This window comes from Pristis pectinata, chromosome 34 (genome assembly GCF_009764475.1).
Source record: "Pristis pectinata isolate sPriPec2 chromosome 34, sPriPec2.1.pri, whole genome shotgun sequence".
Taxonomy (NCBI): domain Eukaryota; kingdom Metazoa; phylum Chordata; class Chondrichthyes; order Rhinopristiformes; family Pristidae; genus Pristis; species Pristis pectinata.
In genome coordinates, this window is record NC_067438.1 from 15,921,467 (window position 1) to 15,945,229 (window position 23,763).

Genomic DNA, 23,763 nt, shown 5'->3' on the forward strand with positions numbered 1-23,763 from the left:
AAATTTAATATTGTTTTGCAATCTACAGATCGTTCCCATCAAAGCTGAGATGAGGAGAAATTTCTTCAGCCAGAAGCTGGTGAATCTGTGGAATTTGCTGCCACAGGCGACTGTAGAGCCCAAGTCATTGGGTGCATTTAAGGCAGACTGAAAGGTTCCTGACTGGTAAGGGCTTTTTTTTATGGTTACAGGAAGAAGGAAGGAGAATGGGGTTGAAAAAAGAAAATCAGCCATGATTGTATGATGGAACAGACTCGATGGACCGAATAGCCTAAATCTGCTCCTATATCTCATGGTCATCTGCCCTGTATCTGCCCACTTCCTCAGCCTGTCTAAATCACCCCAGAGATTCTCTACACCTCCGTATCCCCCTCACCCCTCACCACCCCACCCAGCTCTGTGTTTCCCCACTATATGGAGATGTTACACTTACTTCCCTCACCTGACCCATGACCTGATCTGGTGAATATCTGAGTCCAGCTCTGGTCCCTGAGGTTCCCCACGACTCCCTTCCTGTCTGTTCCTGTTCTCTGTCCACCTCGGTACATTAGCCCCAGTCCCATCTGCTTTACTGCTGCACGTTAGTCCCTTACGTGGGGCCATGTTGAAATGTTTCTGAAAGCCCAGGTATCATCTCTTCACCAACACACCCCACCCCACCCCCGGTCTGTCCCCTGTCCCACAGACACAGGACCAGGAGATGAGACGGCCATTGCTGAGCTCCTGTTTTCTAATTTCACCCCAACTCCTTCATGTTGCCGGACCTCCCCCTCCTCCCTGCCCCTCTCCCTGGTCCTGCATGGACCCCGACCACTGACTGTTCTCCCTCCCCCTCCAGAACTCTCTGCAGCTGCTCTGAGACATCCCTGACCCTGGTATCAGGGAGGCCACAAACCAGATGGAGGTGGCCGATCTCCAGTTTGAGAAGTGAATGGGGAGGCAGGGGTTAACGTTGAGTGAAGAGTTAATGGGGGGGGGGGGTGGCAGTGAATCTCAGGGGGCACAGGGTGGAAGAGGGGAGAGCAGCCGCGATCACGGGGAGGGGGAGGAGTGACAGAGGGTCTCACAGAACCCCTGGAGGGAGGTGGGAAACTCCCTCCGGGTGGGTGAACATCGAGGGGACTTCACAGTGGTGCAGCAAAATGGAGACATGCTCAGCAGGACACCTGCGGAGGTTTGTTAGCGTGTTCCCGGACAAGCTGAACCTCCTTAACCCCCGAACAAAGTACAGACTCTGGCGCGCCTTCCTTGTGACTGCATCTGCGTGCTGGGCCCAGGACAGGTCGTCCGAGATGTTAACACCCGGGGACTTAAAGCTTCTGACCCTCTCCACCGCCGATCCCTCCGTCCCTCTCCACCACCGCCGATCCCCAGTCCCTCTCCACCGCCTATCCCCCCCCCACCTCCACCGCCGATCCCCCAGTGCAGACTAGCGCATGTTCCCTCTCCTTCTCCTTCCTGAAGCCAACAGCCAGCTCTTTCGTTGTACTGTGCGCCATTATCCCCAGGGCTGTGTTCACGCCCAGGAATGTAACGCCTGCCCCGTTGTGGAATGCCTGGGATCCAGGGGGAGGTGCTCCAAGCCTCGGTGAAGAGCACTGACCACTGCCGGCCAAGTACTGCAAGTGTTGGTCGTTCATCAGTCTGTGCTGGGGCTTGCTGCACACACGCAGGCCTGGACCTGCTGCAATATTGAGGGACCGTCGCTGGAACCGAGCCCTGAACATCCCCACCCCTGACCTTATGGGGACGGAAGGTCACTGATGAAGCAGCTGACGATGGTGGGTCCAGGACACTGCCCTGAGGAACTCCTGCACTGATATCCCAGGGCTGGGCTGATCGAACCCCGACAACCACTATCTCCATGTGGGGCACGACTCCAGCCACTGGAATGTCCCACCTGCTCCCAGTTTTACCAGGGCTCCCTGAAGCTGGGACTGGGGAGTGCTGAGGTCACTGGACTGGCACCACAATCAGAGGCACCAGTTACGATCCCACCAGGACGGTGGGGGTCTTAAATACAATGAAATAAATCTGGAGTGTGAGCAAACTGGAATGGCCGCAGTCTCAGTGCCGGACCCTGAGGCACAGCGATTGTCAGAAAATCCACCTGATTTCCCCCGTCCTCAAGGAGAGGGAATGTGGGTCTGGCTCGTACTGACCGGTGACACACCCGAGTGTTTGGGAACGGGGCCTCTGGCACTCAGCCGGTGTGTACGCGAGACAGACTGCAGCGAGGACGGGAGCCCAGAGCTCTGCTGGGGACACGGAGGGGAATTAGCGATGTTCCCAGCACAGAGCGCGGGGTGAGAGCGTGTGGGTGGGTGGGTGTATTCTGGGGGGTGGGGGAGACACGTTCCGTGTTCTGGGGGAACACGCTCCGCGTTCGAGGGTGGACACGTTCCGTATGGGGGGGGGGGGGGGTGAGACACGCTCCGTGTTCAAGGGGGACTTATCCATATTCAGGGGGACAGGGACACGCTCAGTGTTCGGGGAGGGGACACGCTCCGTGTTCGGTTGGGGGGGGGACACGGTCCATGCTTGGGGGGAACACGCTCTGTGTTCGAGGGGACGAGGACACGCTCTATGTTCGGGGGGGGGGGGGGTGAGACACCCTCCGTGTTCGGGGGAACATGCTCCGTGTTTTGGGGGGGACACACTCCGCGTTTGAGGGGGAGAACGCACTGTGTTCGAGGGGACGGGGACATGCTCCGTGTTCGGGGGGGGGGGGATTGCTGAGATACGCTCTGTGTTCAAGGGGGACCCGCTCCGTATTCGGGGGGATGGGAACACGCTCCGTGTTCTGGGGGACACGCTCCATGTTCGGTGGGGGGAGGGTGAGACACGCTCCGTGTTCTGGGGGACACGCTCCGTGTTCGGTGGGGGGGGAGGGTGAGACACGCTCCATGTTCGGTGGGGGGGGAGGGTGAGACACGCTCCGTGTTCTGGGGGACACGCTCCGTGTTCGGTGGGGGGGAGGGTGAGACACGCTCCGTGTTCAAGGGGAACCCACTCTGTATTCGGGGGGATGGGAACACGCTCTGTGTTCGGGGGGACACGCTCCGTGTTTGCGGAGGGTGACACTCTTTGCATTCGGGGGGGGGGGGGGATACACATTCCGTGTTCAGGGGGACACGGTCCGTGTTGGGGGGGGGGTGACACGCTCCGTGTTCGTGGGAGGACACGCTCTGTGTTCGGGGGGGGGGAGACACGCTCCGTGTTCGGTGGGGGAATAAGCTCTGTTTTTGGGGGGATGGTGGGGTGGGACACGCTCCGTGTTCATGGGAGGATGAACACACGCTATGGTCTGGGTGTGGACACACTCCGTGTTCGAAGGGCGCGGTCACGCTCCGTGTTCTGGGGGTCACGCTCCGTGTTCTGGGGTTCGGGGACACGCTCCGTGTTCAGGGATGACACGCCCTCCCCACCCCCATTTGTTTCCACGCTCCACCCTTCTCCTCTCCCAGGTTCCACCATCAGCAGCACTTTCTTGCCCCACCCATCACCTCCCAGCCTCTCGCTCTCTCCACCCCTCCCTCCCCCACACCTGCCCATCAACCCCTCCTCACCCGGACCCACCAATCACCTGCCTGCTCTGGCCCCACCCTCTCCCTCCCACTACCCTCCACACCCCCCTCCCCTCCACACTAAGCCCAGATGAAGGGTCCCGACCCGAATCGTCCGCTGTCCATTTCCCTCCACAGACGCTGCCCGACCCCTGAGTTCCTCCAGCAGCGCGTTTCTCGATCAGGCGGTGACGACCCAAACCCTGAAGAGTACAGGATGCTTGTCTCCATCTGCTGGAGCTCAGGACAGGAGCGGGGAGGCTGTGCTACAACTTTATAAACCGTCTGTTTGGCCAGAGCTGGAGATCTGTGCACAGACGTGGTCACCACACCGTGGGAAGGAGGTGACTGCACTGGAGAGGGGGTAGGATGTTGTCTGGGGTGGAGTGGGGCAGTTATAAAGGAGAGGCTCCTTCCCTTGGACAGAGGAGGCTGAGAGGAGACCTGATAACGTAGAGAGTTATAGGGTAGGCAGTGAGAAACATTCCCCGCGGCAGAGGTGTCTGAAATTAGAGGGGTGGGGTAGGGTAAAGGCGCATGAGGTTGAGAATTCTGAGGAAGAATTTTCCCCCAGAGGGAGGGGGTGTCGGGATGTGCAACGCACTGTCTGAGGGGGTGATGCAGGCAGAGACTCTCACAGCATTGAAGAAATATCTAGACCAGGACTCGAATGACCAAGGCAGAGAAGGTCATGGACCCAGTGTCAGTAAGTGGGATGAGTGTGGATGGGCCGTTGAGGGTAAGCACGGACATGGTGGGCTGAAGGGCCTGTTTCTGTGTGGTGACACTGGGAGGTCCCCTGCCTGCGGACACGGGACGTTGTACAGTTCGATCAGAAGTACCGGCCCCACATCTAAATAAAGGAAACCCTGAGGGCGTGAGGAACTGTTGTCCATGAGGGGTTGGGCAGACTTGGTTACAAGGCCCTGACAGCTCATTGACAGTGGGGAACATTTAAGGAACGGATGTGGGATCCACAACAGTCGCACATTCCGTCTGGTACAAACATACAGGAGGAAAAGCAACTCAGTCCCGGCCACAGGAGAGGTTACGGGTAATGTTGGATTCAGAGAGGATCGTGTAAGACTGGCAGGCAAGGTGGCCAACCTGCCCACTGGGTACAAGTCGATTGCAGCACATGGACACTGGTTAAAGGAGCAGAAACAGCGGGTCAGAGTAACAGGCAGGGACGGTAATAGCAGGCTGTGAACAGTTCTGCCGACAGGTAACAGAGAAAGATCGAGTGAACGTCCCCCACAGTCAGAAACCGCAGAGTTCGCCAGGAGAAATGACGGTGCAATTAAACGAATCCTTCACTTCCAACTTCACGGGCAGCTTCCCAGGAACATCGGTTTTCCAACGCACCGTTTCACCGTTGCCCCGTCCGCTCTCTCCCTGCGCACTGTTGCCCCAGCAGCAACCACTCCTCCTGTCTTCTCACACACCCCTCCCACGGATTGTGTGGTCCGTGTGTAACACCCCAAATGCAGCCCCTCCCTCACCATGTGTCACCCCACACCACCGCCCCACCCCCCGGCAGCACCGAGCTGGGCCAAGTACCAGCCATTCAGATCATTCCCACTTCGCCCAGAGTCCTGGTGGCTGCATCCTTCAAATCCCAATGTTGCCAGCGCCACAAACATTCCCGCACAGGGAGCTGGAGTACACACACTCCACTTTATTGGAATTCAGGATTGAAGAGCCTTGACAGTGAAGCACAAACCATCCCTCCCTCCCTCCCTCTGCCCAGCATAAAATCACGTTTCCTGATCTCCCTGTGATCACCACCACCTCCTACAGCCCATGGGTCACAGTGTCCCCTCCGTCCACTCCCCTCCCACCCCCACCAGGGACTGAAGCCGCTCTGGGACAAGGGGAAACTTGACTGAATGAGTAGATCTCCCATTCATCCAACTGTGAGTCTGACCAGATGTTGACCGGGTGCGAGGTGTTGACCAGGGCCGAAGTGTTGACCAGGGCTGTTCCTCAATAAACCCCTTCACTTCACTCCAACTACGATTAAAGCCATATAATTTTTGAAAAGCAACATTACAGTCCGGCTCCTGCAGTAAAACCAGCAAATTGTCAGTATCCCCAAACACAAAGATAAAAGCCCAAATCATAGGATCGCAGTAGAACAACAGGTTCATCACCCAGAGCCCCAGGATTATGTTCTGCCCCCAAACTCACCCCCGCCCCCACCACGAGACTTCTTCATCAACGTCCCGCTGTCGCTCGAATCTCCTGTGGAGGGTCCTGGAGTAGGAGGGAGAGATGATTATAGAGCGAGGCAAACCCAGAGACATTGGCAGTCATCCTGCCCCCAACATCGGGAATAAAACCCAAAAACACCCCCCCCACCACCACACCGAGAATAAAACCCACACACACCCCAACACGGGGAATAAAACCCCCACACATCCCCCAACACCAGGAATAAAACCCACACACACACCCCAACACCGGGAATAAAACCCACACACCCACAACACCGGGAATAAAACCCACACACCCACAACACCGGGAATAAAACCCACACACACCCCCCAACACCGGGAATAAAACCCACACACACCCCCCAACACCGGGAATAAAACCCACACACCCACAACACCGGGAATAAAACCCACACACACACCCTAACACCGGGAATAAAACCCACCCACACACCCACAACACCGGGAATAAAACCCACACACCCACAACACCGGGAATAAAACCCACACACACCCCAATACTGGGAATAAAACCCACATACAGCCCCAACACCGGGAATAACCCCCCCTCCCCCCCCCACACACACACCCAACACCGGGAATAAAACCCACACCCCCGACACCGTGAATAAAACCCACACACAGCCCCAACATGGAGAATAAAACCACCACACACACACACCAACAGCGGGAATAAAACCACAGCCCCCCAACACCGGGAATAAAACCCACATACAGCCCCAACACCGGGAATAACCCCCCCTCCCCCCCCACACACACACCCAACACCGGGAATAAAACCCACACCCCCGACATCGTGAATAAAACCCACACACAGCCCCAACATGGAGAATAAAACCACCACACACACACCAACAGCGGGAATAAAACCACAGCCCCCCAACACCGGGAATAAAACCCACACACAGCCCCAACATGGAGAATAAAACCACCACACACACCCCAACACTGGGAATAAAACGCACACACCCCAACACCGAAAATAAAATCCGCGCACAGACCCCAACAGGGGGAATAAAATTCACACACACCCAACACCGGGAATAAAACCCACACACACCCCCCAACACTGGGAATAAAACCCAAACACACACCTCAACTCAGGGAATAAAATTCACACACACCCCCAACACTGGGAATAAGCCCCCATCCCCCCAACACACACATCCAACACCGGGAATAAAACTCACACACACGCACACCCAACACCGGGAATAAAACCCACATACACACCATAACACCGGGAATAAAACCCACAGACACCCCCCAACACCGGGAATAAAACCCCCACACCCCCCCCAACACTGGAAATAAAACCCACACACACCCCCCGACACCGGGAATAAAACCCACACACACCCCCCGACACCGGGAATAAAACCCACACACACACACCAACACTGGAAATAAAACCCACACACACCCAACACCGGGAATAACCCCCACACACACACTCACACACACACCAACACCGGGAATCAAACCCACACACAGCACCCAACACCGGGAATAAAACCCACACACACACCCCAACACAGCGAATAAAACCCACACACACCACCCAACACTGGAAATAAAACCCACACACACCACCCAACACGGGAATAAAACCCACACACCACCCAACACGGGAATAAAACCCACAGACACCCCTCAACATAGGGAATAATGTTCAGTGATTCCCAATTCTCGACATCCACTGCAACACAACTCAGGCATCCTCCCCCTACCTCACCCTCCCATTCCTATAACTCACCCACCCCACCCCACCCCCCCATAACTCCCCCTCCCCACAAAACATCAGTTGTGGTGGGGGGGGGGGGTAACCCTGGGGACAAACGCAGCTCCAGTGACAAAGTTCGGGAAAACCAGGGACTGGATTTCCCGGATTGGAGCCGAGCAGGAGGCCATTCCCAGGGTGAGGTGCTGCGGGGACGGGTTGCAGCCCATCCGAGATCTCATACTCCAGACCGGGACTTCTCAGTGCCCAGGCTGTGCAGTAGCGACCAGCTCCAGTGACAGAGCTGGGAAGCCCCACATCGCACAGTGTCCCACACGGTTCCTACCTCAGGCCGTGGCAGAGGAGCTGGAGGAGGATTCCCCTTTATCAGTCGCTGTGAACGGAAGGACAGGAGGGAAAACATTTAATACCAATGCAGTGAAACACAAAGACAGTCACATGTACACAGTACGTCGTTGCACAGACACAGGAACACACACAGACGCGGGAACTCACACAGACGCAAGCACACACAGACATGAGTACACACACGCAGGACCACATACACAGACAAGCACAGAAAGAAAAGCTTACACAAGGTACAGAGAGCGAGGTAATGTTAGAGATCTGGAAGAGTATAAGGCTAATAGGAAGGAGTTTAAGAAGGAGATTAGGAGAGCCAGGAGGGGACATGAGAAGGCCTCGGCGTGCAGGATTAAGGAAAACCCCCAAGGCATTCTACAGGTACGTGAAGCGCAAGAGGATGAGATGTGAAAGGATAGGGCCTATCAAGTGCAGCAGTGGGAAAGTGTGTATGGATCCGGAAGAAGTAGCGGAGGTATTTAATGAATAGTTTACGTCAGTATTCACTACGGAAAAAGATCTGGGGGATTGTAGTGGGGACTTGCAGCAGGCTGAAAAACTTGAGCATGTAGATATTAGGAAAGAGGAGGTGCTGAAACTTTTGGAAAGCATCAAGTTGGATAAGTTGCCGGGACCGGATGAGATGTACCCCAGGCTGCTGTGGGAGGCGAAGGAGGAGATTGCGGAGCCTCTGACGATGATCTCTGCATCGTTGATGGAGACGGGAGAGGTTCCGGGTTGCAGATGTTGTTCCCTTATTCAAGAAGGGGAGTAGGGATAGTCCAGGGAATTATAGACCAGTGAGTCTTACCTCAGTGGTTGGTAAGCTGATGGAGAAGATCCTGAGAGGCAGGATTTATGAACATTTGGAGAGGTATAATATGATTAGGAATAGTCAGCATGGCTTTGTCAAGGGCAGGTCCTGCCTTACGAGCCTGATTGAATTTTTTGAGGATGTGACTAAACACATCAATGAAGGGAGAGCAGTAGATGTAGTGTATATGGATTTCAGCAAAGCACTTGATACCCCAGTACCAGTAGATATATAGAGGAGCAGATTGGCAGGCAGTGTTTGGAGAGAAGCAAAAATAACAGGATTGTTATAACGGGAGACTACAACTTCCCAAATATAGACTGGAACCTGCTTAGTGCCAAAGGTTTAGATGGGACGGAATTTGTTAAATGTGTCCAGGAGGGATTCCTGACGCAGTATGTTGACAGGCCGACTAGAGGGAATGCCATGCTAGATCTAGTTTTAGGAAATGAACCGGGACAGGTGAAGGATCTATTGGTGGGTGAGCATTTGGGGGACAGTGACCATTGCTCCACAACCTTTAAAATTGTCATGGACAGGGACAGGTGCAGAGAGGACAAGAAGATATTTAACTGGGGGAGGCCGAACTATGAGGCTATAGGGAGAGAACTTGGGAGTGTAAATTGGGATGTCCTTTTTGAAGGGAAATGTACCATGGAGATGTGGTCGATGTTCAGGGATCTTATGCAAGATGTTAGGGATAAATATGTCCCGGTGAGGCAGAGAAGGAATGGCAGGGTGAAGGAGCCGTGGGTGACGAGAGAGGTGGAACGACTAGTTAGGGAGAAGAAGGTAGCATACGTGAGGTATAAGCAGCAAGGATCAGACAGGGCTCGTGAGGAATATAGAGTAGCGAGGAAGGAACTTAAGAAAGGGCTGAGGAGAGCTAGAAGGGGACGTGAAAAGGCGTTGGCTAGTAGGGTTAAGGGAAATCCCAAGGCCTTTTTCACCTGCGTGAAGGGTAGGAGAATGGCTAGGGTAAAGGTAGGTCCGATTAAAGACAAAGGTGGGAGAATTTGCCTGGAGGGGGAGGAAGTGGGAGAAGTTCTCAATGAATACTTCTCTTCGGAATTCACTAAGGAGAGGGGTCTTGATGACGCGGAAGGGAGTGCTGGTAAGGGTAATGTTCTCGAGGTTGTACATATCAAGAGAGAGGATGTGTTGACGTTGGTAAATAATATCAAGACAGATAAATCTCCGGGGCCTGACGAGATTTTCCCCAGGCTGCTTTGAGAGGCAAGGGAGGAGATTGTTGAACCGCTGGTAAGGACCTTTGAGTCCTCGTCCACGGGGATAGTGCCGGAGGATTGGAGGGTGACGAATGTTGTCCCCTTGTTCAAAAAAGGTAGTAGGGATAGTCCAGGGAATTACAGACCGGTGAGTCTCACATCTGTGGTGGGTAAGCTGTTAGAAAGGATTCTAAGAGATAGGATCCATGAACACCTAGAGAATCATGGACTGATTAGGGACAGCCAGCATGGCTTTGTGAAGGGAAGATCTTGCCTCACAAGCCCGATAGAGTTCTTTGAGGAGGTGACGAGGAAGATTGATGAGGTAGATGTGGTCTATATGGATTTTAGTAAGGCGTTTGATAAGGTTCCTCATGGTAGGCTTCTTCAGAAGGTCAGAGGCCAAGGGATCCAGGGAAGCTTGGCTGTGTGGATTAGGAATTGGTTTGCCTGTGGAAAGCAGAGGGTTGTGGTGGAAGGAGCGCCCTCGGATTGGAGTGCAGTGACTAGTGGTGTCCCGTAGGGATCGGTTCTGGGACCTCTACTTTTTGTGATATTTATAGATGACTTAGATGAGGGGGTGGAAGGCTGGGTTAGTAAGCTTGCGGATGACACTAAGATCGGCGGTGTTGTAGATAGTGTGGAGGGCTGTCGAAGATTACAGAGGGATATTGATAGGATGCAGAGCTGGGCTGACAAGTGGCAGATGGAGTTCGATCCGGAGAAGTGTGAGGTGGTACACTTTGGAAGGACAAACTCCAGGGCAGAGTACAGTGTAAATAGCAAGGTACTTGGCAGTGTGGAGGAGCAGAGGGACCTGGGGGTTCATATTCACAGTTCACTGAAAGTTGCCTCACAGGTGGATAGAGCAGTTAAGAAGGCCTATGGGATGTTAGCTTTTGTAAATCGTGGGATTGAGTTTAAAAGCCACGAAGTGATGATGCAGCTTTACAAAACTATGGTTAGACCACACTTAGAGTACTGTGTTCAGTTCTGGTCGCCTCATTATAGGAAGGATGTGGAGGCATCGGAGAGGGTGCAGAGGAGATTTACCAGGATGCTGCCTGGATTATAGCGTATGGAATCTGAGGAGAGGCTTAAGGTGCTAGGGCTTTATTCACTGGAAAAGAGGAGGATGAGCGGAGACATGATAGAGGTATATAAAATATTGAGAGGAATAGATAGAGTGGACAGCCAGCGCCTCCTTCCCAGAGCACCAATGCTCAAGACAAGAGGGCATGGATTTAAGGTTCTGGGTGGGAGGTTCAGGGGAGATGTCAGGGGGAGGTTTTTCACCCAGAGAGTGGTTGGTTCATGGAATGCACTGGCTGGGGTGGTGGTGGAGGCTGATACATTGGACAGGTTCAAGAGTTTGTTGGATAGGCACATGGAGAAATGTGAGATAGAGGGATATGCGGGAGGAAAGGGTTAGATAGTGTGAGGGTGGTTTGATGGATGGCACAACATGGTGGGCCGAAGGGCCTGTTTTGTGCTGTATGGTTCTATGGTTCTATAAGGTACCCATGCAAGGCTTATTGAGAAAGTAAGGAGACATGGGATCCAAGGGGGCATTGCAGTGCGGATCCAGAACTGGCTGGCCCACAGAAGACAAAGTGTGGTTGTTGAAGGGTCATATTCTGCATGGAAGTCGGTGACCAGTGGTGTACCTCAGGGATCTGTTCTGGGACCCTTACTCTTTGTGATTTTTATAAACGACCTGCATGAGGGAGTGGAGGGGTGGGTTAGTAAGTTTGCAGATGACACAAAGGTTGGGGGTGTTGTGGATAGTGTGGAAGGTTGTCAGAGGTTACAGCAGGACATAGATAGGATGCAAAGTTGGGCTGAGAAGCGGCAGATGCAGTTCAACCCAGATAAGTGTGAAGTGGTTCATTTTGGTAGGTCAAATATGATGGCAGAATATAATGGTAGGACTCTTGGCAGTGTGGAGGATCAGAGGGATCTTGGGGTTCGAGTCCATAGGACGCTCAAAGCGGCTGTGCAGGTTGACTCTGTGGTTAAAAAGGCATATGGTGTATTATCCTTCGTCAATCAGGGAATTGAATTTAGGAGCCGGTAGGTATTTTTGCAGCTATATAGGTCCCTGGTCAGACCCCACTTGGAGTATTGTGCTCAGTTCTGGTCACCTCACTACAGGAAGGATGTGGAAGCCATAGAGAGGGTGCAGAGGAGATTTACAAGGATGCTGCCTGGAATGTGGAGCATGCCTTATGAAAGCGGGTTGAGGGAACTCGGCCTTTTCTCCTTGGAGCGACGGAGGATGAGGGGGGACCTGATAGAGGTGTATAATATGATGAGAGGTATTGATCAGGTAGATAGTCAGAGGCGTTTCCCCAGGGCTGAAATGGCCACAAGAGGACATAGGTTTAAGGTTCTGGGGAGTAGGTATAGAGGAGATGTCAGGGGTACGTTTTTTACTCAGAGAGTGGTGAGTGCGGGGAATGGGCTTCCGGAAACGGTGGTGGAGGCGGATACGATAAGGTCTTTTAAGAGACTATTAGATAGGTACATGGAGCTGAGAAAAATAGGGGCTGTGGGTAAGCCTAGTAATTTCGAGGTAAGGGACATGTTCGGCACAGCTTTGTGGGCCGAAGGGCTGAATTGTGCTGTAGTTTTTCTATGTTTCTATGTTCTATGTTTCTACAACAGGCGCGGGATGCACAGGCGCGGGGTAGACAGGCGCGGGGTGCACAGGCGCGGGGTAGACAGGCGCGGGGTGCACAGGCGCGGGGTAGACAGGCGCGGGGTGCACGCATGGGGTTGATGAGACACAGTGAACACAAGTACAGTAACACAACGATCCAGCAGTGATTTACGGTGAACTTAATTTTGATGGGATTGTAGCCCTTCTTCTCCGCTGTAAAACGCAGACAGTCAGTGAAAAAGCTCCCTCATCCCCAGCGCATAACCAGATGGATTCAGTACCTGCCCAGTGGGGTCTGAGGCCCAATCAAACCGCTGTCAAGGTACAAGTTGTGAAAGGAGAAACGTTGAACAGGACCAGAAGGGGCCCGGCCCAGTGTAACACCACCAGAGTCTCCCCACAGCAGACGGAACAAAGCCGACGGGTGACAGAGGGGGCGGTGGGAGGCTCCAAAGTCTCTATTTACTCTGATACCATCCACCAGGTAGCGGTGAACACGCTGATGAGAGGCACAGGTGTGGCAAGTCGGGGGAAACTGTCCCCAGGGCAGAGGTGCCCAACACCAGAGGAGCAGACAGAGGACTGGAAGTGATCTGAGAGAACAATGTTTTCTCCCAGAGGGGGTTGGGATCGGGAAGGCACTTTCTGAGGGGGAGGGGGAATGGGTGAGGGGTGGATGCACTGTCTGCGGGGGGAGGAGGAGGGAAAGGCACTGAGGGGGAGTGGGGGGGTGGGGGAGGGGGAGGGAAAGGCACTGTCTAAGGTGGAGGGTGAGGGGAAGGCAGTGTCTGGGGGGAAGGTTGTAGGAGCTGGGGGAGGAGAAGGCACTGTCTGAGGGGGAGGGAGAGGGGTGGCACTCTGAGGGGGAGGGGGATTCACTGTCTGGGGGGCAGGCACTGTCGGAAGGGGTGGGGGAGGGGGAGGCAGAGACTCTCACAGCATCGAAGACAGATCGAGACAGACACGTGAATCACCAACGTAGAGAAGGCTGAATGGGATCAGTGTGGACAGGTACTGGATGGTGAGCAGCGACACGGTGGGCCGAAGGGCCTGACACTGTCCTATCTGACTCAGTGACCTCTGAACTGGGGGAGAGAGAGAGCAAAGTGACCAACCCAGCAGTAGGGGGCAGAGAGAGGGAGTGCAGGGGTGTCATTCCGTCAGGAGAAGGGAAGCTGGCTGGGAATGGCGGGCAGGATAGGGGGATAAGGGAGGATAGGGGGAGGGGGAGAAAGGGGAGGGGGATGGGTATAGCGGAGGTCAATAGGGGGTGGGGGATAGAGGGGAAAGGAGGGGGGAGGGGATATAGGACGGGGTGAGGGATAGAGGAGGAGGTGAGCGATAGAGGAAGGGGTGAGGGATAGAGGAGGGGGTGAGGGGGAAGGGGATGGGAGGTGGGGGAATGAGATGAGAGGCGGGGAAGGGGGATGTGGGGTAAAAGGGGATGGGGGCGGGGAAGGGGGGACAGGGAAGGGGGTGGGGATGGGGGCGGGGTCAGAGGAGAGGAATGGGGCAGGGGTGGGGACAGGGCAGGAGGGGGTGGAGGGCGATGGAGGCGGGGGAGGGGGGAGGGGTTGGGTGATGTGGATGGGGAGGGGAGTGGGGGGAGGGGGATGGGGGGAGGGGTGGGTGAACACCTGGGGACACTGATCGCTGTTCCTCACGGCTGCTTCTCTGAATCTCCAACAGATCGGAAATCCAGCTCCGTCCCTGTGACGGTCATTGCAGTGGTCCTGGTCACCCTGGTGGTTGTCGCGGTCACTGTGGGAATCGTCCTCTACTGCAGGAGAGGTAGGGCTGGAGGGAGATGGACCGTTCCCCTGGGAGAGGGGAGACTTGGGAGGGGGGTGTCGACCCAGCATTTTTCAGCACCACACAACCCCCAACCCCAGCAACCCTGCCTCTCTACACCCAAGGGTGTCACCATCCCTCTCCCCTGCCCCTACCCCCTCACTTTGTCAGCCCTCCATCCTGCCCCAGCACAACCGACCCCTCACTGTGTCCCTGCCCCGGACCAGTGGTCAGCAGTGAATCCTCAATGTGTCCTTGCCCTAGGCCAGAGGTCAGCAGTGAACCCTCACTGTGACCCTGCCCTAGGCCAATGGTAAGCAGTGAACACTCACTGTGTCCCTGCACTGGGCCAGTGGTCAGCAGTGAACCCTCACTGTGTCCCTGCACTGCACTGCCCCATCTGTGAGTGCATCTTACCGTGGTGCAGAATGAGGGGCTCGGGGAGACCCTGGTGCTCCACAAGACAGGAGAACTGGGCCGTGTCTGTGGAGTCCACCTTCACGCTCCTGGTCAGCTGGTAGGTGCCGTCGTGATTGGGCAGGATCCCATGGGAACTGGTATCCTCCAGGATCAGGCCATCCTGCAGCAGAGTCACCTCGATGGACTGCGGATAGAAGCCAGTGGCCACACAGGAGAGGCGGCTGTTGTCGCGGGAGGAGGTGAAGGACACTTCGGGGCGATCTGGGGGGACAGGAGGCAGTGAGGGGAGAGCACACAGACTGTAACACCCCCAGACCCGACACACACTGTAACATCCACAGATCCGACCCACAGGCCCAGACCCGACACCCCCCACATCCGACACTCCCCCCACACCAGACACACACCCCAGACCCAACACACACTGTAACACCCCCGCACCCGACACACACCCCCGCACCCGACACACACCAAGCAACCCACACACACATTGATACCCGCAACACACACTGAAGACCCCTCACACACACAAACCCCCCATGCACACACACTGACCCAACCACACACACACTTACCACCCCACACACACTGAACACCCCACCCACACACACAGACACCACACCACACCCCCAACCCCACACACTGGACACCCCACACACACACTGACCACTCAAAACACACTGACCTAACCCCCACACACAGATCCCACCCCCCCCCCCCCACACACACACACACAGGACGGCCCCCACACACACTGACCCCTCACACTCACACACTGACCCCCCACACAAACTGGACCACCCACACACTCACTGACCCCACCCACAATCTGAGTTTCCCTCCTGTTTTAAGAAGACCACTGTCATCCTGGTACCAAAGAAAAGCAAGGTAACATGCCTCAATGACTACCGACCAGTGGCTTTGACATCCACCATCATGAAGTGCTTCGAGAGGCTGGTCATGGCACACATCAACTCCAGCCTACCAGACAATTTGCCTATCGGTGAAACAGGTCTACAGCGGATGCCATCTCCCTGGCCCTACACTCAGCTCTGGAGCATCTGGACAGTAAAGACACCTATGTTAGACTATTGCTTATTGACTACAGCTCTGCCTTCAATACAATAATTCCAAGCAAGCTTGTCACCAAACTCCGAGACCTGGGACTCAACACCTCCCTCTGTAACTGGATCCTTGACTTTCTAACAAACAGACTGCAATCAGTGAGGGTAGGCAGCAATTATTCTCAGCACTGGTGCCCCACAGAGCTGTGTCCTCAGCCCTCTACTCTACTCCCTATACACTCATGACTGTGTGGCCAGATTCTGCTCTAACTCCATCTACAAGTTTGCAGTTGATACCACTGTTGTAGGCCATATCTCAAACAGCGATGAATCAGAGTACGGGAAGGAGATAGAGAGCTTAGTGGAATGGTGTCATGACAACAACCTTTCCCTCAATGTCAACAAAACAAAAGAGCTGGTCATTGACTTCAGGAAAGGGGGCGGTGTACGTGCACCTGTCTACATCAATGGTGCTGAGGTCGAGAGAGTTGACAGCTTCTAGTTCCTGGGAGTGAACATCACCAACAGCCTGTCCTGGTCAAATCACGTAGACGCCATGGCCAAGAAAGCTCATCAGTGCCTCTACTTCCTCAGGAGGCTAAAGAAATTTGGTTTGTCCCCTATGACTCTCACCAACTTTTACCAATGAAAGCATCCTATCTGGATACATCATGGCTTGGTATGGCAACTGCTCTGCCCAGGACTGCAAGAAGCTGCTGAGAGTTGTGGACACAGCCCAGCGCATCACAGAAACCAGCCTCCCCTCCTTGGACTCTGTCTTTACCTCTCGTTGTCTTGGTAAAGCAGCCAGAATAATCAAAGACCCCATCCACCCTGGGCATTCTCTCTTCTATCAGGTAGGAGATACAGAAGCCTGAGGGCACGGACCACCAGACTTAAGGACAGCTTCTACCCCACTGTGATAAGACTATTGAATGGTTCCCTTACACAATGAGATGGACTCTGACCTCACGATCGACCCTGTTGTGACCTTGCACCTTATTGCACTGCACTTTCTCTGTAGCTGTGACACTTTACTCTGTACTGTTACTGCTTTTACCTTTACTACATCAATGCACTCTGTACTGACTCAATGTAACTGCACTGTGTCATGAATTAACCTGTACGATCGGTTTGTAAGATGAGCTTTTCACTGTACCTCAGTACAAGTGACAATAATAAACCAATACCAATACCACACACTGACCTCCCACACACACCGACCCCCACAAACACGCTGACACCCCCACACACACTGACCCCCACACAGACACAGACACCCGTAATACACAAACACCCACCACACACACTGACCCCCTACACATACTGACTCACACACACACTGACCCCCACACAAACTGACACCCCACACACTGAAACCACTGAACCCCCACACAAACAGACACCCCCACACACACAGACCCTCCACAAACACTGACCCACCCCACACACTCTTTGACTCCCACACACTGACCCCCCACACACAATCAGCCCCCACACACACTGACCAACTTCCACACACTGACACCCCCACAAACACACTGACCCCCACACAAACTGAACCACACACACACTGACCCCACCACACACACTGACCACCCACACGCACTGACCACCCACACGCACAAACTGACCCTCCCGCACACACTGATATCCCACCACACACACTAACCCTCACACACACACACACACACACACACACACACACACACACACCCCCAAACCAAAGACCCCCACACACACTGACACCCACACAAACACTGACTCCCCACACCACACACACAGACACCCGCCACAAATACACTGACCCCCCCCCCCCCCCACACACACTGACCAACCTCCACACACAATGACACCCACACAAACTGGACCACCCACACACTCACTGACCCCACCACACACACTGACCACCCATACACACACTGACCCCCCACACACTGACTCACCACCCACACACACTGACCCCTCCACAGACACTGACCAACCTCCACACACTGACACCCACACACACAATGACACCCACACACTCACTGACCCCACCACACACACTGACCACCCATACACACACTGACCCACCACCCACACACACTAAATCCCCCCACACACACACTGACCCCCCCCACTCACACTGACCCCCCACACACTAATCCCCCAAACACACTGAAACACACACCGATCCACCACATACAATGACCCCCCACACACAATCACTCCCCACACACACACCCCCTCCACACACACACTGACACCCGCCACACACTCACTGACCCCACCACACACAGACCACCCACACACACACAGAACCTCTTACAGTGACCCACCACCCACACACATACATAGACACACCCCCATACACAGTGACCCCCCCACACAGACCTCCACACACACATTGATACCCGCACACACTGACCACCACCCCAACACACAGACACCCCCAAACCAAAGACCCCCAACACACACTGACCCCCACAAACATGCTGACACCCACACAAGCACTGACCCACCCACACAAGCACTGACACATGCCACACACATTGACCCCACACACACACAGACACACCCCCACACACACTGACACCCCCACACAGACACACTGACACCCCCAACACACAAACACCCACCACACACACTGACCCCCGACACACACTGACCCACTCACACAATGACAACTCCCACACACACTGACACCCCCTCACAGAACTGACACCACACACACACAGTGAGCCCCAAACACAAGACCTTCACCACACACACTGACCTCCCACACACTGACGACCACACACAGACTGACACCCCACCACACACACTGACCCCCCACTCACACTAACCCCCAACACACACCGCCCCCAAGACACTGACACCCCTACACACACACTGACGCCCCCACACACACACTGACGCCCCCACACACTGAACCCCAGACTCATGAACCCCCCACACACTGACCCCCAACACGGACCTGCACACACACCCTGACCTTCCCAAACACATATTCCCCCCAACACACACTGACCACCTGCACACACTGACCCTACACACACTGACCCCCCCCCCCCACACACAATGATCTCCCCAGACACTGACACCACCCCACACACAATGAGCCACCACACAAAATGGACCCCACACACACAATGATCTCCCCAGACACTGACACCACCCCACACACACTGCCCCCCCCAAACACAGACCCCACACACACAATGACACCCCACCCAAAATGGACCCCCCACACACTCACTGACCCCCCCCACACACAAACTGACCCGCCACACACTCACTGACACCACCTATACACTGACCCCACCTCCACACACAAACTGATCCGCCACACAGACCCTGACCTTCCCAAACACAGATCCCCACACACACTGACCCCTCACACACACACTAACCCCCCCCCACACACTGACCCCTACGCACACACCCAACACACACTGATCCCCCAAATACGCACTGACCACCCCACATCAGACCCACCACAGACACACTGAACCCATACACACATTGGCACCCCCACACCCACACTGAATGCCCCCCACAAACACTGACTGCCCCCACACTGATGCCCCACACACACTGACGCCCCCACACAATGACTGCCTTCCACACATCCACCCCACACGCTCACCCCTCTACTCACAGAAATGCCCCCCACACTGACCCCCACACACTGACCCTCCCCCACACACACTGACCCCCACACACACTAACCCATCCCACACACACACACTGAACCCCACAAACACACTGACCCCCCCATCACACACTCTGACCACCCCCAGACACTGAAACCCCCCACGAACACTGACACACCCCACGAACACTGACACACCCCCACACATACTGACCCCACCACACACACTGACCCCCACAACCACTGACCCCCCACACCCTACACACACTGACACCCCCCACACACCCTGACCTTCCCACACTCAGAACCCCCCACACACACAGACCCGTCACACATGCAGAGATCCTCCCCACAAGCACTGACACCTCGCATACACATTGAACCCCCCCACACACACACACTGACCCGCCACACACACCGACCCCCTACACAATGATCCCCCAAATACACATTGACACCCCCTACAGACACACCCCCACACACACACTGATCCTCCAAACACTGACGCCCCCACACACACTGACGCCTCCTCCTACAATGACTCCCATCCACACATACTGCCAATCCCCACACTGACCCCCACACACAGAAGCCCCCACACACACTGACCCCCCAACACATACTGAACCCCCACAAACACAATGACACCCACCCACACACTGACCGGCGCACACACACACACACTGACCCCCCACACACTGACACCACCCAAACACACACTGACCCCCCGCACATACTGAACACCCCCAACACATAGAATACACACACACACTGACCCCCCGCACACTGACACACCCCCCACACACACTGACCCTCCAAACAGTGATGCCCCCATATACACTGATCCCCACACACACACACTGACACACCCCCACACACACTGACACCCCACACACAGACACCCCCACACACACACACTGATTACCACACACACTGAACCCCCACACTCATTGAACCCCCACATACACTGACACCCCCACACACAGTGACACCCCCCACACACACTGATCCCCCAAATACGCACTGACCCCCCGCACACACTGCCTTCCACACATACTGCCACCCCACACTGACCCCCCACACACTGAACCCCCCCACACACTGATGCCCCCACACACACTGTCCCCCATACACACACTGATCCCCCCCCCACCCAAACTAGACCCCACCACACACACTGACCTGCCACACACACACTGACCCCCCACCCAAACACACTGGCACCCCCAACACACTGTCGCCCCCACACACACTGACCCCCCCCACACACACACTGACACCGCCAGACCCACTGACACCCCCACACACACTGAACCCCCACACAAACACTGACAACCCACACACACTGAACCCCCACACTGACCCTCCCACACACTGACTCCGCCACACACACTGACCCTCCCACACACATACTGACCACCACACTCACTGACACCTCCACACACACTGACGCCCCCACACACAATGACTGCCTTCCACACATACTGACACCCCACACACTGAAACCCCCCCACACATACTGAACCCCCACAAACACAATGACCCCCCCAACACACACACACACTGACCCCACCCAAACACACACTGACCCCCCACACATACTGAACACCCCCAACACATAGAACCAATATACACACACTGACCCCCTACACACACTGACACCCCCAGGCACACACTGACCCCCACACACTGAACCCCACGCACACACACTGACCCCCCCACCTTCACACTCCCCCACACACACTGACACCCACACATGCACACTGATCCCCCACACACTGATCCCCCCACACACTGACCCCCCCACCTTCACACTCCCCCACACACACTGACTCCCTCACACACTGACCCCCTACACTGACACCCCCCACACACCCTGACCGCACACTCAGAACCTCACATACACTGATCCCTCACACAGAGATCCCCCACATACACTGACACCCCGCATACAAACTGAACCCTCCACACACACAGCCACCACACACTGACACCACCTAAACACATACTGACCCCCACACACACTGACCCCCCCACACACACTGAACCCCAACACACACTGACACCTCCACATAGACTGGCACCCCCACACAGACTGACACCCCCACAACACTGACCCCCCACACACTGACCCCCCACACACTCTAACCCCCAGAACATCACACTCCCCTCACACACTGACACCCCCACACACACGGACCCCCCACACACTTACTGACTCCCTTACACTCTGACCCTCCACACAGACACACCCACACACACTGAACCCCCCAGACAGCACAGACCCCCACACTAACACCCCACATACACCCTGATCTTCCCACACACTGAACCCCCAACACACACTGACACACCATACACTGAAGCCCACACACAGACTGACACCTCACCACACACTCTGACCCCCCAGACACTGGACACTGACACTCACCCACACACACTGACCCCCACACACACACTGACCCCTCAGACACCGTACACTGACACCCCCCCACACACACACACTGACCCCCCCCAACGCACACTGACACCCCCCCCACACTGGACACTGACATTCCCCCACACACACTGAACCACAGACACACTGACCCCACACACACACACTGACCCCTCACACACATCCAGACCTTCCCAAACACAGATCCCCCCACACACACTGACCCCTCACACACAAAGTGACCCACACACACAATGACCGCCCCCACTCACTGACATCCTCCCCACACACACGGACGCCCCTCACACAGACTGATCCCACAAACAATCAATGACCACCCCACACATTGACGCCCCCACACACACATTGAATCCCCACACACGCTGCCCCCCACAGACACACTGACCCACCTACATACACACTGACCCCCCCACACACACTGACCCCCCCTCACCTGGCTGAAGGTCTCTCTCCCCGGCCCGGACGTATTTCTGCAGCCACTCGATGCAGGTCTGCTCCAGGTACCCCTTCACCTGCTGGTTCCAGGCCATGTCCCGGTCCCACTTCATCTTGGTGAGGACCCCCCAGGGCACGGGGGTCACCCACACCCCCTGCTCCTTGTCGAAGCTGAGGAAGTCCGTCCTGTCCCAGCCGTACTGGAAGAACCCGGCGGCGGAGCCGTCCTCACGGAGCTCACAGCCGAACATCTTCTGCAACGTGTGGATGCCTGTAACACACCGTCCGTCACCGGGGGGCGGGGCAGACACACCATCCATCAGTTGGGGGGGGGCGGTGGTTGGGACACACCGTACACCAGTGGGGGGGAACCCCGTCCGTCAGGGAGGAGTGAGTCCCCGAGTGTTTCCTCCCTGCCCGCGTGGTTCCTCTCACACTCCCCAGGTGGTTCCTCACTCCCTCCGCCCACCTGGGTGGTTCCTCCCCACCTCCACCCTCCTCCGTCCCTGGGTGGTTGCTCCCTACTCCCCCCTCCCCGTTTCCCCCCGTGGTACCCGACTCACCCCCGGTCTGGTTGGTCCGCTCCTGCAGGATCTGGATGTTCACCTTGTACACCTGCTCGTTGCTCCGAGAGATCTGTGTCTCCCGCTCCCAGTACTCGGGGCCCTGACTCTCCTCCATCCACCGCTGACGGGGTACCTTCCTCCCCAACTCACTGTCGTAGTAAACGATCGGCTCCTCGTCCACATAACCGACCGTCACAAACTCGGGAACCCCCGGCACCGGGGTCACCCCCGTGTAGAAATAATGGAGAGAGTGAGAGCCTGGAACCGGAGCAGAGAGTCAGAGAGACCAGAGATCTGGAGAACCGCACCCCGGGAGGAACCCGGAGCCCCACGCCCTGGGAGGGGGAGACCCGGAGACCTGCACCCCGGGGGGACCCGGAGAACCGCACCCCCGGGGGGACCTGCACCCTGGGTTCCACAGCTGAGGTACCAGAATGGAGCATAGATCATGTTCCTTTATTTAACAAAGGCATCAGCGATAAACCAGGTAACTGCGGGGCAGTGAGCCTGATGTCAGAGGTGGGGAAATTGTTGGAGAAAACCCCAGGGACAGGAATTGTGCACATTTGGAAAGGCAGCGGATGATCGAGGTTATCAACCTGGCTCTGTGTGCGGCAAGTCCTGTCTCACTAACTTCATTGGGTTTTTCGAGGTGGTGGCTCAGGAAACTGATGACGCGTGGGAGATGTTGTCTGTATAAGCTGGGTAAGGCACTGACATGGTCCCGTGTGGTAGGCTGGTCCAGCAGGATGAGACACACGGGATCCGGGGTGGGCTGGCTACGTGGGTCCAAACCTGGCC

General features: G+C 55.6%; 1 protein-coding gene and 1 long non-coding RNA gene across 2 annotated transcripts in view; one reads left to right on the forward strand and one right to left on the reverse strand.

Moving 5' to 3' along the window:
- Positions 1-5,353: 5,353 nt before the first annotated feature.
- Positions 5,354-23,763, reverse strand: part of LOC127585898 (uncharacterized) — a 42,504-nt gene continuing 24,094 nt past the window's right edge. Inside the window, exons 8-10 of the mRNA XM_052043625.1 lie at positions 14,800-15,063; positions 7,870-7,917; positions 5,354-5,822 (exon numbers count right to left, since the gene is read on the reverse strand). Coding sequence (XP_051899585.1) covers positions 7,871-7,917; positions 14,800-15,063 — 311 coding nt within the window. The 3' untranslated portion in view covers positions 5,354-5,822; position 7,870. The remainder of the gene's footprint in view (positions 5,823-7,869; positions 7,918-14,799; positions 15,064-23,763) is intronic.
- On the forward strand, positions 8,132-16,921 carry LOC127585913 (uncharacterized). The gene is made up of 3 exons (XR_007958614.1): positions 8,132-8,267; positions 14,281-14,382; positions 15,655-16,921. It is a non-coding gene; the product is annotated as an uncharacterized LOC127585913 (long non-coding RNA).